General features: G+C 37.3%; 1 protein-coding gene across 2 annotated transcripts in view; it reads left to right on the top strand.

Moving 5' to 3' along the window:
* LOC136044756 (complement C4-like) overlaps positions 1–19,974 on the top strand; it is a 49,301-nt gene extending 29,327 nt beyond the window's left edge. For both annotated transcript variants that reach the window (XM_065730254.1, XM_065730253.1), the window contains exons 22-42: positions 632–844; positions 1,914–1,965; positions 2,451–2,531; positions 3,582–3,785; positions 4,593–4,668; positions 5,066–5,222; positions 6,910–7,008; positions 7,322–7,490; positions 8,760–8,926; positions 9,366–9,524; positions 10,102–10,161; positions 10,636–10,729; positions 11,361–11,529; positions 12,194–12,281; positions 12,900–12,974; positions 13,391–13,499; positions 14,238–14,327; positions 14,642–14,734; positions 15,505–15,588; positions 18,262–18,394; positions 19,337–19,974. In XM_065730254.1, coding sequence (XP_065586326.1) covers positions 632–844; positions 1,914–1,965; positions 2,451–2,531; positions 3,582–3,785; positions 4,593–4,668; positions 5,066–5,222; positions 6,910–7,008; positions 7,322–7,490; positions 8,760–8,926; positions 9,366–9,524; positions 10,102–10,161; positions 10,636–10,729; positions 11,361–11,529; positions 12,194–12,281; positions 12,900–12,974; positions 13,391–13,499; positions 14,238–14,327; positions 14,642–14,734; positions 15,505–15,588; positions 18,262–18,394; positions 19,337–19,475 — 2,511 coding nt within the window. In that variant the 3' untranslated portion in view covers positions 19,476–19,974. The remainder of the gene's footprint in view (positions 1–631; positions 845–1,913; positions 1,966–2,450; positions 2,532–3,581; positions 3,786–4,592; positions 4,669–5,065; positions 5,223–6,909; positions 7,009–7,321; positions 7,491–8,759; positions 8,927–9,365; positions 9,525–10,101; positions 10,162–10,635; positions 10,730–11,360; positions 11,530–12,193; positions 12,282–12,899; positions 12,975–13,390; positions 13,500–14,237; positions 14,328–14,641; positions 14,735–15,504; positions 15,589–18,261; positions 18,395–19,336) is intronic.

Consider the following 19,974-nt stretch of genomic DNA (forward strand, 5'->3'; position numbering starts at 1 on the left):
GCTATTTTTTTTTGCTGACTACCTGTTTGGGCAACACCCAGCAGCTGATAAAACAGGCATCTGAGATGCAGAAGTAAACTATGAGCATACAATCTGGTATGTTACCGAGAAAATTAATTGTGCGTAAAATGCAAAGCCAATTTTTCTCTGCATCTGACACCTAGTCAGCTCTGCACATGGCTTCGGCTGTCACTGGGCATCAGTGTTTTCAGACTGATGTTCTTTTTACCTATTCAGTCCCTCAGCCAGCTCTGCCTGATCAGCATGTTCTGAGCTGTGTTGAATGGAGGGATGCCAGGACCTAAATAAATGCACTGCCCTTCTTGCTTTCCTGTGGTTCAGGGATTATGCAATGTAATTATCTATACTATCTGATTTCACAGCCAGTGAAGATTAATTTGAACAGACCGTAGGATCACAGAACAATTCAGGTTGGAAGGCAACTCCAGAGATCTCTAGTCCAAAAAAAAAATCATTTATGTCTTGCAAAATATATGTATTGCTCTTTCGTTTTTTAAAAAAAGTCTCCTTTTAGATCTGTTTTTCACTTTCCATTCTTATTACAGCATTTGTGAATCTGGAGCATTTTCCTTTCTAAGTACTGGTGGTATGCATTGCCTTGTTCCCATAGGTCACAGTGAAAATGAATGCAGAGAAGGGGCTGTGCACTGCAGAAGCAACCGGGAAGGCAGTGCAGCTGAAACTGGAGGTTAAGGCGAACTCAGCAACACCAGCTTATTTCTCAGTCGTTCCTCTGATTGTGGGAGAAATTCCAATCACTATTACTGCTTTGGACTCAAATTTTGGACACAGTGATAGCATTAGAAAGAATCTCAAAGTTGTGGTAAGTATAGCTAGTTGACAGTGGGCATTTGATTAATAAGTGTTACTTCATGACATACCAACAGCATCCTTCAGTCAGCGCATATCTCTTAATCTTTAAATTCCACCTGCTTCATCAATATGTATAAAAAGTCTCTTTTTCTTATGAAGTCAAGATTGAATATATTCATCTAGTGATAGTTTGAGAAGGAAGTAGCCTTTGTTAACATGAAGTTTAACTATTATTTTATACCTATTTAATGGATCTTTAAGCATAACAATTGCAGAGGTAAAAGAAACACAGGCAAAGATACTGTATTGATTATCTCATTACTGTTTCTTTTTCAAAATGATGAAGAGAAGTAGCCTTTTAGACAAAAATGGCTTTTGAAAAGTCAGCAATGACCTGCACAGACTCATTACAACATCCAAGTAGCCCATTGAGGGCCACTTTCAATCCACACAAAGTAGAGAATAAGAAACTTTGCAGCATTAATGTCAATATTGCAGACTGGTAGGTAAAGATGATGAATGGGATGATGCAAATCTACCATTGTTACAGACCATAACATTTCTAGAGATCAACACTATCTCAGAGTTCAGTGTTACACCAAAATGTTAAAATTGTCTGTAGAAATAACTTTATAAAATATAGGTTTTTGAAAGAGAGACGTGTGGAAATCAGAAAGGAAAAAACTTCGAATTTTACCAACACGTGGAACTCAGAAATTGGTGGATTTCATAGGAAACAGGCTTATGAAAGTGAGTCCACCTGTGAATTTATCTGCACAGCTCACAAAGCTGAGAATAAACTTTGAAGTTTCATTTTTCTGGGTTTCAGTTAAAATAATTTCTTCTAAGGAAATGTGTCAGTAATAATAAAAAGTCAGTAAAAATGATTAGTTTTTCAACAAGGACTCTTTAATTCTGGTTTCAAGCTTCACTTTTACCTGGAAAGAAATTTCATTCCAAAATAACCTATTTCCGCCATCTGCTGGTCTAAGGCAAAGTTCATGATCATAGATTTCATGCAACTTAATTTCAGGTGTGAAATTGCAAAAGTTTTTATTTTTATTTCTTCATTTGTACAGGCTGAAGGTGTTTTACAAAGAGAAGAACAGACAATTTGCATTAATAGTGACTGTAAGTTTCACATAAGAACTAGAGATAGATGCGATCTTGAGTAGGCCTGCTGTGAATACTGTGAAATACTTCTTAAGTTAAAAATATTCTTCATTCAAAACATAGCAAAAAGACTTAGAAAAAATTAAACAATTTTTGAATAGATGTTTATAAATGATTTGCATTATCTTTATGTTTATAATTGATTTGTATTACATTTGTGTTTAACAGTAGCATTCTTATATTAAGTAGGCTTCTATTTTAATAATTAATGTGTATTAAAAGGAATAAGAAAAAAAAAGAATTGAAATTATAAGCGAAAATATTGATGAACGAAAATTAAGCATTATAAGTACTTTTCTTCATAACTTTCCATTTAACATTTCCAATAACATTTCTGCTGTAGTTGCCATCAACTGTAAAACATTTAATGACAAGCATGGTCTGAAATTGAACTGTATTTTTATGCTTAAAGAGTTTGGATTCTGAACCCTATTTATTTACAGTAAGATCTCATACACTGGACCTTAGCAGACCATCTGATATGATACCGGGTTCTGACAGTCACATGTTCGTTAGCCTGAAAGGTAAACAATATTTTCCATCAATACTTTTCTGTAGGTGAGAATAGACACGACCATATTGCTGTTCATTTCTGAACACCAAGCCTCCATTCATTCTTAGGTTTTCTGCCATGGTCCAAACGGTCTGTTTTGTGTGCCCAGGTTATAAAAGAAAGCAGCCCCAAGATTAAACTAGTAGCCTACCTCATTCTGATTGCTCCTTCTCACTTGCATTGGATAGAATAGTTCTGTCTCACTATGCCCAGACTAAGAGCACTGAGGTCAGAGAAGGGAAAAGTTGCCCATCATTAGTAACCCCACACTTCATGTAGCTCTGTAGAAATTTGCTTTACTGTTCAGGAATAAGTATACCGAATTCTAATTAGTTCTAGAAATATCTGTTTTTCTAAAAAGAAAGTTGTAAAACCATTCATTCATTTCATTAAGTAATGTTTTACGTACTAATGCATGCATAATTTTAAAATATATAACAGCAAATAATCTTATCAAAGTTAAAAACAGGTTTTCCCAAGAACTGTACAATAATGCATCCCTTATGAAAAGGCTACGTGCTTTGCATTTCAAATCCCTTTTCTCAAGTGCTGAGATGCCTAAAATCATCAAAAGAGAAAACTGTAAATGTAAAGGTAAAAACTGCCAAACATGTTTCACATGATTAAAGGATGATATTTTCCCCCTGTGAGAGTATCAGTTCTGATTTGACGAGAGCTTCCTGGTGACGTGAGGCACCAGTCTTTCCCCTCTCTTTGCTTCCCCACTTACAACAGCCTCAGGACTCTTTCTATTCCATGCTACTTCATTGTCCCAGCGTCCTTGCTCCAGCTTCTCCAGGACCTGGCAGCTCAAGTCTGAAGAAGAGCAATCATCCTTGCTCTTCTTCAGCCTTATGAAGTCAAAAATGGCTTAAAATGGCTTAATAGTGAGAAGTATCAAGCAACTGTACAATAAGCACATTCTGGATAATATTAACCTATTGTTAATATCACATTTATTTATGTTATACCAGTCAGCTTGAAATACCGTATGTCTTAAGGATTGTGTCTTTTACAACAGGAAATCCTATGGGTGATTCTGTTGAAAACTGTCTTAGTCTCAATGGAACTGAGAAACTTATTCAAGTGCCCACAGGTTGTGCAGAGCAAACAATGGTGAAAATGGCTCCCACAGTCTATGCTATTGAGTACTTGGATGCCAGTGAGCAGTGGAAGAACTTTAATCCTGAACGAAAGGATGAAGCCATTAAGATGATTGAAAAAGGTACACAGAAAAAAACAAAAAAAACAAAAAACCAAAAAAACAGCAACAGCAACACAGAAACCAACAAACACTGTCTATATTATCTCCTCACATTGTACACTAACTATTGCTACTTGCCAAAAGAACTAGCATTGTCTTAACACAGTGAAGAAGAAACTTGTGGGAAGGGTTCAGGTGGCTAACAGCTTGCATCTGACATTGCAGAGTATTGGCATTCACAGTCCACCCTCTCCCTTGGTTAATTTAGAAGCAGAAATTAAAATTGAAGTTGATCAGTGTCAACTCAGATAAAAAAGACAGCAAAGGGCAGTTGTACAGTGCAAATCATTTCATACTAATGCAAATGTGATACAGATATGATATAGATGTTGTCAAGATAATAACAGTCAAGATCAGAAATCACATTGCATGAGTTTTAAGCCTTAATATGACATGGGTAGATTATATTTTGTTTATTTTTTGATTCTGTACACCTTGAAGTCAACAGCTTGAGAAGTTTTCAATAATGAGGAATAAGTTTCCCAACAATCACCATGGATAAAATGCCTTGTTAGCCATGTATTTATAGATACCTAGAGTTTTCAGTTTTTTTCTTCTAAATCAAACAAGACAAAGTACCTTGAAAGTTTTGCCTTTTTTCTGTGTCAGAGGTCTACTGACACAGATATTTCATCTCTGATGGACACATCTGTGCACTCGATCCACTAATCAATGCTGAACATGTCCATGTTAGTAAACATGATATATGAAAATTATCAAGAATTATGTGTATCTTCTAAGCAGTTCTGTGCTGTCTTGTTCGTACAGGTTATACAAGACTGCTTGAATTTCAGAAGGATGACGGCTCCTATGGAGCCTTTAAAAGAACACCCAGCAGTGTTTGGTAAATGTATTTTTCATAACCAGCTTTGGTTCTTTTTTTCCTCCTAAAATTCCACTGTTACCATCTGATGCATTATTCTTTCTGGGGGATGCAGGAAGTTGGTAGTGTAGTGAGTATGGTATTGTCTATGTACTTTGGTCATGGATTAGTCTTCTAAGACTGTTCATGTTTAGCTCTTTATGAAAGTTATACAAAACCCCCTGATTATTTTGCATTTGCCACAGAGCATTCATATTGTCTCTGCAATTCTAATTTTGCACTAGAAATCTCCAGCTTCCTGTGAGCACACTGTGTTCGTTAAGATTCTATCCAGAGATTAAGTATGCTTGACTTCCCATCAATATACTCTTCAGTAAACATATGTCAGCACAGGTTTAAAATATTTTCTTTTGTGCAGGTTAACTGCATTCATTGTTAAAGTACTCTCAAGGTGCAAAGAATACATTAGTGTGGAAGACAGTCACATACTGAACTCGATATTCTACTTGCTTCGTCAACAGCAGGCAGATGGTTCATTCCATGACCATCATCCAGTAATGGACAGGAAAATGCAGGTGGGTCATTGGTAGTAAGAAGAATCAGTTGCACCTTTAGGCCTGGTAAGGAAAAGGAATATCCTGAACTTCTGAATACAGCATATATATATTTATGTATGTGTATATATATATATATATACTACCTTTTTTAAATAAACCTGTAATGTAAGAAACACAAAAGTCTGTAATGTAAAATGAATTTGCTAATAGATCCATCAGAGAAGCATGTCACCGCCTTTATCTTTTGATCCCATCTTGGGTGATTTTGCAGTTTACCTATACTTCTAGAGGACTCAGAATCAGCTCTGAGATCTTTGTGCTTGGTAAAAATTCATGCTTTTTATTTTCATGGGTAAATAGAATAATAATTTATATTTTGTAAAATCATGGAATCACAGAATAATAGGTTTGAGAAGACACTAATATCAGCTAGTACAACCATCAACCCACCACCATACCCTCTAAACCATGTGTCTCAGTGTGACATCTACACGTTTCTGGAAAACCTTCAAGGACAGTGACTCCACCACATTCCTGGGCAGCCTCTTCCAATATTTTACCACTCTTTCTGAGAAGAAACATTTCCTAATATCCAACCTCAAAGGCATCTCCAGAGTTCTTCTAGTCCAAAGACACCCAGAACAGGCCTCATTATGTTGCTTAGGGTCATTTCTTGCTGAGTCTTGAGCACTTTCAAAGATGAAGACCCCACAGCCTCTCTGTTCCATTTTTTAAACAGTCCAATGAAAAAGAAAATGCTGAATATTTTATAAGAATTTTCAAGAATTTATGTTAGCATATATAACTCCTGTAGATACAACTCTGCATAAAATTTGAGTATAAAAATAAAAAATCCAAAATCTAATGAAAATGTAGTTACCTTTGCACAGACCTCACGAGGGAAATATTTGTTAATATTTTTATAAACACTTGCATGGCTTTTACCCTCAAAGTCAGTAAAGTTGCTGTTAAAACCAGTCAGCTAAGAAACTGCCCTAAGAGCTTTTAACCTGTGTATATATTGAGATACTTCTATTTCACATTTACTTCAGAAACTGCTTGCACTTATGAGGAGACTTACAATCTCTCTAAGTGAACCATCTCTATTTCAATAAACATTTGAGGCTGAGTGAAAAAGAGGGGTAATAATGATCCAATTGTCAAAGAAGAGTGTGAGCCAAAGAATGAGAAAGAACAGGAACATGCACATCTTCAGGGAGCAAGAAAGCTAGAGAAGGCAATGTGTTTACTCTGCTTAAAGTAAAATGATAAATGAAGTAAAAATGATAAATGAAGTAAAAATGATAAGTGACCAAGTAATGGTGTATATATCCTTTATAAGCAAAAAGCTCAGAGTTTTAAAGGACTCTTGTCTTAAGGAGTAGGTGAGAAAGCAAAACAGTTTTAGGGAACTGAAGCCAGGACTGCTCCAATCAAAAACTGGATTTTTTTTTAACAGTGAGTTAATTAAATATTTTTTTACAGGATAAAAGATGCAGGGTTCCCAGTCTCCCAGAGTTGCCTATTAAAGATGCTATAGAAGATATATTTTAGGTGGACAAGAGTTACTGAACAAAGTTAAAGTGTGAAATTATATGTTCTGTTCTTTAATGATTTGACAAGAAGTTGTTTGTCTTCATGGAAAAGTTATTTTCTATGTTTAAACAAATACATGTGTTTTACATTTTCATGTTTCATCTTCCAGGGCGGCATTGAGACAGCAGAAGACAACCTGGCATTGACAGCCTTTGTAACTATAGCATTGCAACAGTCTCTACAGGTTTACAGAGAATCATCTGATGTGGTAGGATGCCTGACTTTTTATCTTTAAGTTTGAAGTCTATTGCACAATGGCATGTTCACCCCACTGTCTTAAAGTACTATGAATGGGAAGGTAATATTCTGTTTACCAAGTCTGTGATGGATTGGAAAAGATGCCCTGAGCTAATGTACAGCAAAGTGTTTTGAACTACACACTCCATCACTGATGGCTTTAATCACAAAACAATAGTTATTAAAATACATAGAAAATAACTACTCCGGAGTATTCTAATTTCTGAGTACTTACACCAGCAGTAACAGTAGGTGTGGATGATATTTTCATTCTGTTCTCACAGGTGCAAGCTGTTAGAAGATCAGTGGTTTACATGAATAACAAACTTCCTGGAAATAATGACTGCTATTCTACCGTTGTTGCTGCTTATGCTCTGACGCTTGCTCAGCCTGATAGTGTTCAGTCCCAGAGTGCAAAAGAAAAATTAAGGAGCTGTTCTGTTTTTGATGCAGGTATTAGTAACTATTCTTAAAAATTCAACTTGTAATTAGAGTGCTTTTAGCACTCTGATATGCTAATAAAGCAAATTGAAATAAATAGGCATTTAATTTTTATAAAACTATGAATGTATATGTGCAATATACCCAAATTTTTTAATTACATAATTATATATAAATGTAATTTGTGCAATTGGTATAATTATAAATTACCAATTTAGTGCTGAGAATTTTGCATTGTGGTCCTACCTGTTACTGGAGATGGAACAAAGCCATGGGATATAGAAATCTACATTTTCTTCTTCCCTTGCTCCTTCCAAAGTTTCCACACCCATAAATTGTGTCAAAAATAAACAAACAAATAAATAATGAAGAAAGGCTAAGTGAACTGAGTCCCTTTAGCCTTGAGAAAAGAAGACTGAGAGGGGACCTGATCCAGGTTTATAAATATCTGAGGTGTGGGGGACAAAGTGGCGAGGCCAGACACTTTTCAGAGGTGTGTGGAGACAGGACAAGGGGAAACGGACAGAAACTGCAACGAAGGAGGTTCCACATGAATGTGCGCAAGAACTTCTTTATGGTGAGGGTGATGGAGCACTGGCACAGCTGCACAGGGGGGTTGTGGAGTCTCCTCTGGAGATATTCACGACCCACCTGGACGCCTACCTGAGTGACCTGGTGTAGGGAACCTGCTTTGGTAGGGGGGTTGGACACAATGATCTCTTGAAGCCCCTTCCAACCCCTATGATTCTATGAAATAAATAAATAAACAAATAAATTACAAGTGGTTGAAAAAGAAGTAGGAAAAAGCAGCTCCATATGGGAGCAGTAAAAATGGATTTGTGAGTAAAAGGGAAGTTGTCTTTTCCAGTCTGTCCACCTTCAGAGGTTCTCACTAGTACTGTGTTTCAGTTCCACGTGGATGTTACCTCTTCTTTTTTGAAACATGTCTGGAGTGTGTTGGGTTGGTGTATGGCAATGTTCCGTCTCTAAAGTTTCTCATAATTTGACAAAGAAATCATGGTTTAATTGCTGTAATATAAAAGTAGGGATATATGGGGATAATTAGTACTATTATATCTGGAGTCCCACCAGCACATGGACATCACTGTACAACAGGATCATAAGACTTTGATGGCTGCATAATTCAAAACTAAAAATGGCATGTTATTCCTGTGTTTTGTGGTTCCTCAGTGTCATAACATGCAATACCTATTGTGTAAAACAGCAGCCATCTTTGGCAAATATCTTTATCAATGGCATTCAAGACTGTTATTCTTGCAGCAAAGCAGCAGCGCTACTGGGGGAATGGCAACAATGCAGTCTCAGTGGAAACCACTGCCTATGCTTTGCTTCAAACATTGCTCTTGGAAGATATGGAGTATGCAATGCCTATTGCTACGTGGCTGACAGAAAGAAAGAATTACGGTGGAGGATTCTGCTCTACACAGGTACTTGACCATCAGTCTCATGGCATTTCAAGGGATAGGAAGAAAACGGGACTTCCATGAGGGCTTTATCGTTCAAGTGTGAAAGCATCTTAACTATTCCTCTCAGATCTTTTTAATTTATGAAGCACCAAGAAAATCTGTCCCTTAATGACATTACAAGGCTTTATGAAGATTTATGATAGTCAGATCAGGCCTGCAGTGTTTGGGGGATTTTAATGACAAAGGAAGAAACTAAGAAATAAAATGAACAATACATGAAGGTGGGAACAGATACAGAAGAACTCCAAACCAGCATAATAGCTAGAATTGAAGAACAGCTTTAGATAACTGATCAACCATATGTACTGTTGAAATAATCTGGTATAATTCTGGGGCATTTTTTTGTTTGTTTCCTGTTGTTGTTTTGGTTTGGTTTGTTTTTCATTTTTATCTCAACTAGGACACAGTTGTGGCCCTGGAAGCAATGTCAGCATATAGCATAAAGACGCTGAATAATGCTCCCACCAACCTGACTGTAAGAATAGGAACACCTGGAAGGAGAGAAGACTATACTATTGTTTTGACTGATACTGATGAAGGGATTCAGAAGATGCTAGAGGTACACAATTATTCTTTGTTCCATACTTTTTGCTGAAACAGGAGAAGCATTGGATAGCGTGGTGTAGCTTTTCTCTCATTAAGCAATCATCATTTATTTTTTAATAATTTAATCTGTAAAAAACAACAAAATAATCTCTTTAAAGTTAAAAATACATCAAAATCTGGCTAGCAGCAAAGTTCTTCCAACCCCTCTTTAGTGATGTGAACATCCTCCATCAGTGGGGATAAGCCAGGAAAGCATTCAAAATCTTGCTAAGGACTGAGGTAAAAGGGCACTGGGGAAAATTTCTGATATTCAGTGTGTCGGGCCCTGAGGAAATGTCAAATCCTGGCTATAGAGGAGATAATGAACTCAAAAAAAAATTTGTCCTGTGCTACAGAATGGCAGAATAAGATGTTCCAGCCCAGCACATTGAAAATCCCATTAGATGTGTGGTCTTATAACCCTCTCCATAACTATAGATTTCCCATGTCTTCTGAGGAGAAAGATAAAGAAGACTGTTTTGATCACAGGGAAGGAATAGATCAAAAGCTAAGCACACACTAAATCTTTGCTATTTTGCTTTTGCTTACAGTTCGATCTTGGGAGAAAACTTGAAGTGTCTGTAAAAGGCAAAGGAAATGGGACAATGAGTGTAAGCCATAATTGGAAATTCAGATTCCAGATGGACTTCTTTCATTCCCTTTATGAACACCAAAGGAAAAACTACTTCCCGTGGCTTCGTTCTTTTTGTTCCTACCACCAAGTTTCTAGAATGGATGGCCTGTGAACTGCCCTGATAAGCAGTCAAAATTGTCTATCTTTAACATCATGAAATCTGTGAAGTGTTAACTAGAAAAACCTGCAGATAGGTGTCAGGAGTTCGAAAGACCCTCTTGTGATGGGGATGGAGAATTGCATCAAAGGTCTCAGGCAGTCTAGGGTATCCACACAGACCTCTCCTGCTTTTACCCATGGCAGTTCTCTATGAGTAATCAGTGTCTCTGAGAGACTTAAGTTTCCCTCCACACTCCAAGTCTCAGCAACGTTTGGTAAAGTCCTTGAAGAGCAAATCACATGTCATTTAAATTATATTTTTATGAATTTTGTGTCTGTGCTTTTGTCTTAGATATTGAAAATGTACTGGTCACCTGAGCTGAAAAACAATCCATGTAATGACCTGATTTTGACAGTGGAAGTGGAAGGAAGGATTCAGTATTCTGGTAAGTGAAAAGGGAAAGTGGTTGAAACTCATAAGTAACATGTTATTCAATGACTGTCCAGCCTTGGAGAGTGGGAATACATGAGTGAAGCAAGGGAAGAGAGAGGTCTCTGAAACCTGCATAGCTATTCAGCATTCAGTTTATTAATATTTTAATAAACTCCTGTCATTTTGTTCTTGGCTCGCTTGCAGGGAGCTCAGTTCTTCAACTAATAAGGATCTATCAAGTGGCCTTAGAGTACTCTTTGAGACAGATATGCTTTAGGTATTTTCGTATGATCAAGGCTGTTTTCATATCTCTGAAGCATAGATTCTCTGCCTACGTCTGCATTCTTCTGCATTTTTTTCTGTTTGTATATGTAACTTTTTGAGGCAAGGGTTGTACTTTGTATGTTAACTGATTGCACAAACCCCATTCTTAGCTACATCTGCTGTCTCTTACTAAAATTATTGCTCAAATTTCAAAACTTAATTGATTAAAAACACCGAGATGGTGTAACACAAACTTTAATAAAATCTCATTGAGGTAGCATGACTGTCCATTTTATCAATCATTTAAAAAATAAAGTAATTAAATAATAAATTACAAGAACTCAAATTTCTGCATGGCTGATTGTGACTTTCATCTCCAGATACTGTATACTCTGAGGAAAACTATGATTATGAAGATTATCTCACTTCAGTCTCCAGTGATTTTGAGACCTTGTCTAAAATAGAGTGGTTTGATATCCACAACAGAAGGAAAAGGGATGTGATCTTGCCCAGTAAAACAGAATCTCTGCAGTACAAAATCTGTGTCAGGTAGGTCTGGAGATCAGCCCCTCACTATGACATATTTTCATTTTTGTTTGCATTTCTTCTTGGTCACCTTTCTCATATCCATGAACTCAGCATCCAAGCTGTTTTTCCAGAGATGTTGTGTAGTCTCCTTTCTTGGAGATCAGAAGCTCAATATATATGTATGCCTAGCAGGCAGTTAGGGCAATGAGAATGTTGACCATGAAAAGTGAAGGTGCTATAAATTTTACTTTGCTCATGAAGACTCTCGGCAAGCTAGTTTCTTAGATCCTCCTTGTAGATAATAAAGGACACTTTACAAGTGCTTCTTACCTTCCCTATCTTTCCTACCTTCAGCTACGACTTTATGGTAGAAGGAACAATTCCCTTCAAAGGCAATTGTTTCTGCCAATCAGTGATAATGAAAGCCTGGACGACAAGGTCAGAGGAGGCACGTGTGTTTTGGATAACCATTTGACTGGTTTATGCAATTAATTTTACTTTGTGACATTTAATGCGGTAGGCAGCTAATCTGAAAATTAAAATCCACATAAGATAGCTAAATGGAGGAGAATGTTTGACTGTTTTGGTTTTTTTGAGCAAGGAGAGCTAACCTCTCCAAACAAAGCTTGGAGAACAAGTCAAAGTTCAGTACAGATGTTCACTATTGATAGACTCCCTTGTAAAGGTCCACAGGTTCCAATCCACCAAAGATGTCCCTAGTTGATCTCTCTCTGCTGAGTGGCTTGGAGCCTGACACAAATGACCTTGAACAGGTGAGAAACACATTTTTTTATGTGCATTCTTTGACAACCTTTTCTATGAAAAAAATTTATCTTTGTAAATCTTTCTTAACTACATAGAATAATGAAAGTAAAACAGATTTTGGATAGGCATATTTTCATTATCTTGCTTGAAAAAATTGTTCATTGAATATATTCAAGAAATGGAAAGCTGCTGGTGAACTAAGCCTTTAGTTCTTTGTAGTAGAAATTAGCACAAGGCTTTTTAGAGCACTTAAACATTCTCTTGTCTTTACACATATTGGTGTCTCTGCTGAAATTGCTGTCTTGTAACAAAGCAGAATGGTGTGTCCTTTGATTACAGGGAAGAAAGCAAAAACATCTGTGGGTCTTGCCCACAGGGCACAGTAACAGGAACATGGAGCACAGCACTCTGTGAAGGCAGCTACAGAGTTTTTGTTCTAGGGCCTGCTGGTCTAGTGGAGATTTGCCTGGGTTTGTGCTCCCAGGCACTGTTTCCTTCAGGGAGGAAGAAAGAAAGTATAATAAAACAAATGTCTGAACAAAGCAAACAAGAATATGGGGCATTATAGCAATGATGTTGCTGGTCTACATTTTTGTTTTTATTTTGTTGTTGTTGGCTTCCCATAGTTGGTAACGTCTTCAGATCAATATATTCAGCACTTTGAGTATAAGGAAGGAAAGGTTTTGCTCTACTTCGGTGAGGTAAGCAAGCCCAATGGTTTTATGATCTACTGTTTCATATAGTATGCACAGTCTTCTTTTTAAACTTATTATTGTTTTTCACACTTCATTACCTTCCTGTGATTTTTGTCATTTATTAATATTGAAAGTTCAGCTCAAAGAGGGCAGGGGAAGGAAAGGTGGTAGACATGCATGTTCATCCTCAGCTCTTCCATGTTGCAGAAGTAGTCTGTGCTTCACTCAACACATGAAGTCTAATATTTATAGATTGAGATCAATACAGTAATAATCAGAATTAAAAAAATCAGTAATATCAGAATTAACTCATCTGTGCCTTCAGAAGCACACTAGCCAGGCTGGTATAAGCGCAAATGAGTAAGGAATTAATTGGAGAGAGTTAGCTCACACTTCACAACTGTTATTCTTTTCTTGTCCAGCTCACAAGTGGACCAGAACCAGACTGTATAATATTTGGGGCAAAGCAAATCAATCCAATGGGCTTGGTTCAGCCAGCAAATGCCATCCTCTATGATTTTTACAGCCCAGGTAAGAGTGTATAAAAGTGATATAACTGATCAGAAAGTGAGACCTAAAACAGCAAACTCCTGTTTATTAAAATGTGTTTTTATTGTCCTGTGTGAAACCACATAAATTTTTTGAGTATTAAAATAACCTGTCTGCAGTTATTTGTATTAATATCCAGTTTAAGATCCCCATTTGACAGAATTATGATGACAATATTTGAAAATTAGGTCAGACCTCTACTAAACTTGAAGCTGAGGAATTCAATAAATAATAATACCTAGAAATAATACCTAGAAATTACCCTGAAATAATAATACCTAGAGCTTCATCCACGCTGATTTTTCTATTTGTTGTCTATGGGTACTTTAACCATTAGTGATCCTGCCTCCTTCCTCTGAAACAGGTAGTGCTAATTGTTGCCCTTGCTAAAAAATAAAATTAAGATGAATGTTTTTCTGACAGAACAACAACAAAAAAAGGGGAACAATCCAACTTAAAACTACAACAGCAGTCCCAGCAACAAAAAAAAAGCAAAACCACAGAAGCAACAGCCAGGTTGTAGTCCAGATGAAAGTCAAGTACCTGTACTGCATGTAGGTGCTTAGGCTACAGGTCTTCCTGGATTTCTGAGGTCTATCTCACCCCTTCATATGCTGATTCCTTTGGACCAGCAGAAAACTGGGCAACAAGTGTAATTCAAGCACTTAAGCTCTCCCACCTGACTGCTGTAAGCCAGGTCAGTTTGTTTCATTTCCACAGACAGAAAGTGCAGTGTCTTCTACAGTGCTCCCCAGCACAGTGCCATGCTTTCCAAGGTGTGCCATGCTGAAGTTTGCCAGTGTGCAGAAGGTAAAGAACATCTAAATATACCATCTGAAGAGAACCATGCATGTGAGAATTCTTATACCCAGAAAAGGCGTGTGCATTTATTTTATGCATTTTACTAAAAACTTTTGTTTTGAAGATATCCAGGATTATTTGGTAGTTGAATGTGATTTATATAAATATATGTACGTGTATGTAACAAAAAAATCACACTTATAATGAAGTTGTTCTGCTGTGTTGTTGTCTGTTAAAACGTTGAGTGGATGAGTAATTTTATACTGTTCTATCTAAGTATCAACAATGATGGACAGACACATCATATCTTTTCTTCATTCTAGGTCCTTGCCCAAGACAAAAATCAACTTTCAGTAACACCTTGAAAGAAAATGCACGTTTTAATTTTGTGTGCTATGAGCCTATTGCAGATTATGGTAAGGTGTGAAAGACAATTGTCAGTGTATTTTAAAAGCAAATCTTTTCAAAAAATAAGGATAAATTTGGAGTCTTATTTGCCTAGACCTCTCCTGAAATGAGAAGAGATCCTCTTTCTGTCCAGGAAGCTGAGGAGATTAAATGCTAAAGCAATCATCTGAGCTTGAAGGGGAAGAATAAGACCTCTGAAAGCTGTAGTTGGATGTTAAAGAAGGAAAAATGTATAACACTGTATTGCAGGGTCTAGAAATGATCATTTTTGTGAGTACCACTAACTCCGTGATCCATAATTTTATAGGATTTATGAGATAAAGAGAAGTTTTCACAGATGGCATGCAAAGCTTAGCTGTTGTCTTCTGCAGAGCTAGGAGAATAGTTTCTCTTTGGTTAATTTGCCTGCCTGGCCTCTTCTATGGATGGAAAACTGGATGTGCTACTGAAGGAAAACTGATTTCACAGCTTTGGTGAATTAGGCATGAGCAAAAAGCACAGGAAGAAAAAGCAAGAACTCAATCATATAGTAGCTTATTCTAAAAGGTATATATCCAAAGAAAATATAAATTTAGAGGTTACTGATTAGTACTGAACTTTCTAAAAATATATTAGGTACACAGCATATCTATCCTGTTGCCTTTATAATACCATGATTTGTGAAGTGATAGAATACTGGCCCTCTGCACTGACTTACAGTAAAAGCATAGCTATTTTTCAGTTTCTGGATGTAACTCCATGTTTCCATGTAGCCTCACACAGTTGTTGTCTGTTGTAGTCTATGAAGTGGAGCTCCTCAACAGTACACAGAAGAATGTTTTTGATTACTATGAGGTCAAAATTCAGAGAATCCTTAAATACAGTAAGTATCAAAACATTTAGCTTCTTTTGTTCACCTAAAGGAATTTTTTTTTACTAAACACTAGCCAGCATGAGCCATTCAGGTGCCTTGTCAGAACTACAGTCAGATATCTTAGGCCTAGAAGAAGACTGATTTTATTGGCTTGGCCCAGCTACATCATTCTTAGACTCAACTCAGGTGTAGGTTGCTTTGGCTCACACTATGTAGCAATCCCAGAGTACATACCTCCAGTCCTTTCAGATGAGAGCTAATCCAGAAGACGCATTACAGCTACATTTGTCCATGGCTCCAAAGTTGGGCTAGTCTGAAGCAAACCCTCCAAAACATGTACGTATATATTAGGTTCTCTGTGTATAATTTTAATAATCGTGATAACAAGAAGCATTTTTATTTTCTTTTGTTGCAATGCAAAGATTTGCACAGCTCTCAGACAATGTCCTTTTGCAGGCCTGCCATTCCAGCTGTGCCCACATGAGTTTTACTTTATCAGCAGCATCAATGAACACTGAAATCTTTGAAGTAATTTCTGAAAAGGCTGTCAGATGACATCTTAGACTTCAGCCACAAAGCTATCATGTGGTTTTCAGTTTTGAGTTTGTCAGCTAGGGATTCCCTTTAAAGAAAAAGTGTTTCAAAACTTCCTTAAGCAGAATAATTATCCCATTCTCTTGATCTTCACCTAGAAGGCAAGTGGTATCAGACAGTACTTCAGGGCACACAACCTGTGATCTGTGTCAAATGTTTAGTTAGTCAGAAGACCAAGTCCCTACTCCATGCATCCAGAGACATGCCAGTGATAGTCAGGACTTTCCCAATGCAGGGAAATCATAATGCATTTCATGATCAAAACACTGCCTCTGAAAGATCATAATAACACAATGGAAAGTTTCTTTAATGCCTCCAGAAAACCTGCAGGATCTGAAGAATTTAAGAGCTATGGGCCTCACTGCATTTGTTCTTGCAGCTCATGGGCAAGCCCTGGAAAGATTTTGTTCTTGGTACTTGAAAGAGATAGATATCCTTTGAACCTAAAGTTGAACAGAAGAGGTGACATCTCTCATTCCCACCTTCTTCAAAATACTCATTTATTTGCACTGTATGAAGCAGGTTATGAGCATCATGTTGTTTCAGTTGAGTTGATAAAGGCTGGAAAGAGGAACTAAGACATGATGAAGAAAAAGCAAGGTGTGCTATCACACAAGTCATATATAGAGAGAGAGACAGATTTATATATTAAAAAAATCATCTATTTCCTAATTTATATATATATACATATCAATATATATATATATGGAGACTGAAAATTGCAAAATTATGTAACAACTGTTACTTTAATAGTTCAAGTGCCTATGATCCCTTAGAGTATGAAATCTGCCAGGACATTTGTGAAGCATTTGAAGTGAGAAGCACCATAATAATTTATGCAAAATGAAACTGAGGTGAAAACTTGCAATTCCCTCAAATATTTCTGATTCATCTTAGCACTCCTTTTGAACAAAATAAAGAATCAGTGTACCATGTAGCACAGGAACAACAGAAAGTCTTGGATTATATTAGAAAATCTACAGTGCTGCATGCTTCTTTGGAAATATGCAGATGTGAAACTGTATACAGAAATGAAGACCAACTTCTGACCGGTCTATATCTACGATATGTAAAATTAATTCAAGCTTTAACTAGGAAATTGATACTGTTCTTAGTGCTATGTTTCACAGTTTTGCACTCTGTATCAAATTCTCTGAAACTGTACTAGTGTTAAAATATTCTAAATCAGGTTTTTATTCTCCTCCTAGAATTTCATTTTGATTGTTAAACTTTTCATAATTGTAATACAATACTTCAGACAGCAGAGGCTGCACAAGTTTCTGACAGCTGTTAGGAAGTTTGTGGTGTCTTACCTGCGATGTAATCTGGCTTGATGTTGACTTGGTCACCCCAGTTGTGCATGACAGTTTGCATTATAATTAGAAAGAAGGTATGAAAATAACACACTGATTACATCATCTTCATTTTTGGTTTTTTTTTTTCCAAATGAACTTTGTAAACTGGTGTTCTAGCAAAAAAACACAGTATACTCATATCCTGTGTTGCTAAATAAGTATCTTTCCAGATGTTGTGTCATTTCAGTAATGGATATACTATGAATAGAATTTAGACCACAATCTTCTAAGTTACTTTGATGTGGAGATCACAAAGTACATTTCCTACAAAGCAACTTCATAAGCAATAGCATAGTGGGTAAATCAGTGGAATTCAAGTCAAGCAGACTAAGGAGTTTTTAATACTGCCTGCTGAACCGTCGAGCCTCAATACATTTGAATTTAGTTTGTCAGTTTTAAAGATCAATCTGAAATATAAGATAAAGTTTTCCTGTTCCCTTGACTTTTCTTTCAGTCTCTAAGATTGAAGGAAACCCCATAGAACTCGAAAGATCTCTAGAGCAAAAGCTCCTTCCACAACTATTAAGGAGGTTAAGACCACCAGAAAAGGAAGGAATGACTTACATTTATCCAAAAATGTTAAGGGAAATATGGCCTACCACAGTGTTTACCCCCAAATGAAATATTAGCTTGACTTAGCACTGTTATAAATGATTGTAAAGATTTGTGTCCCGTAGGCAATTGTTATGCTCTTTATTGGGAAAGTACGAGTTTTTCTCTTCTCATACCACAGCTGCTGATGAAAGCATCCAAGTAGGAGCCCATCGACAGTTCCTAAAGCGCTCCTCTTGCACGCTAAAGATGGTAGCTGGGAAGCGGTACCTTCTCATGGGGAAAGATGGGCAAACTGTTGATTGCAACAAGAAGTAAGTGCAGTAGTTTCTGAGCCACAGAGGCTGCTCTTACAGATCATGAATCCTGCTGATTCTCAAACTGCTGGAATGCTTGGAATCTGGAGAACCAGATTTCTACAGGACTGATCCTGTTGGCTTTACTCACATGCAGAGTGTCAGTCTACAGTCAAAACAGCAGCTGTGGAAAACAGCTGAGCCACTCAAATCTATCTGTGTACAGCCTGGTTCCCACATTTCTAAGAATCAATTCTTCCACTGGGTTAAAAACTCACAGCTGAGAGAGAGAATGGGAAATGCTACATGTATGCATTTGCAGAAGAAATGGGTGGGACTATATCGAAGAGCAGCTGTCAAATTTTCTGTTACATCATGCATGCAAATAGCTCGTTATTCTTCCCATTGTCATACCTGAATGAATAAAGGAGAATTTATTTGAGGAGGAATTTAGTCTATCCTCAATAGATACTCAGTGAGGAGGGCATCTTAAATACTTAATTCCCCAGGACAGAACTGGAGAAAGGCAGTGCCTTTGAAAGCTTCCAGGATGGAGACTATCTAAGTGAAATTGTAAGCACCACTTCCTAGAATCTTAAAACACCCCCCCACCATATCTACTGACACCAGTGTGAGTGCTAAACTTAGGGAACCTGTTAAAGACCATTTTTGGGGGGCTATTCCACAAAACTATAATAGAAACTCAGCCCAAGCTTCTTGTGTCTCTCAAAGCACAAGTATACCCACATTCACGCCAGCTCGGCAGCTTCCTAAACTCTAGTCAAAGCTCAGTTATCCTCCTGATGGATCAAGGTTTCAGAGAAGCTTTATGACTAGTGTGGCTCCTCCTGATTTCAGAGGCACCTTGATGGAGGAAGGCAGCTTCACAGGGTTTGTGCTTTCCTGTTGCTCTGTCAGCACTGACGACTCACTTTCTTTACTTCTCCCACTTGCACTCAGGATACAGTACTTCCTTGACTCGCAAGCCTGGATAGAGAAAATTCCAGACGACAGGGAGTGCCGCACCACCCGCAACCGGCAAGCCTGTGCTCACCTGCAGGGCTTCCTGAACAAGTCTGACAACATCTGCCTCTTCTGAAAGGTTGCTTTGCTCCTCGTGTCCTACCTGTGTTACTGCAACTGAGCTCCTTCCTGAATTTTTCTTGCAAATCCTGTGCATCAGAGATGCACCCAAGACATCACAAAGCTGCTTCTGTTGCTGTCTGTTTTTCTTCTAGTGGTGTACTTGCTGAATGAAATATCTTCCTATAGATGTACATATGGGGGCAATATGATAAAAATTACAGCTATTCTACTACTTTCTGTGTTTACTATCCCCTATGCTGGTGAAGAGGGAGCAGAAATTTCTGTTCCCTGACCCATTACTCAGTGATGTCATTATACTGGAGGGGATCAAATGAAAAAGGTTGTTTTTGTTTTTTAATAGAACATTATGCTTGCAGTGCTGATTGATTCCCTCAGTCACTGTTAATGGATGTTAAAGAGTCCAAGAAATTTGTATGGGTCAGAAAGAAGACTGGGGGTACATGGGCTTATCATGTACAGCTTGCTGTTATAATAAAAGATATTAGCACTCA

Source organism: Cyrtonyx montezumae, unplaced genomic scaffold, assembly GCF_038088225.1.
Source record: "Cyrtonyx montezumae isolate F1298 unplaced genomic scaffold, pur_monq_1.0 scaffold_12, whole genome shotgun sequence".
NCBI lineage: Eukaryota > Metazoa > Chordata > Aves > Galliformes > Odontophoridae > Cyrtonyx > Cyrtonyx montezumae.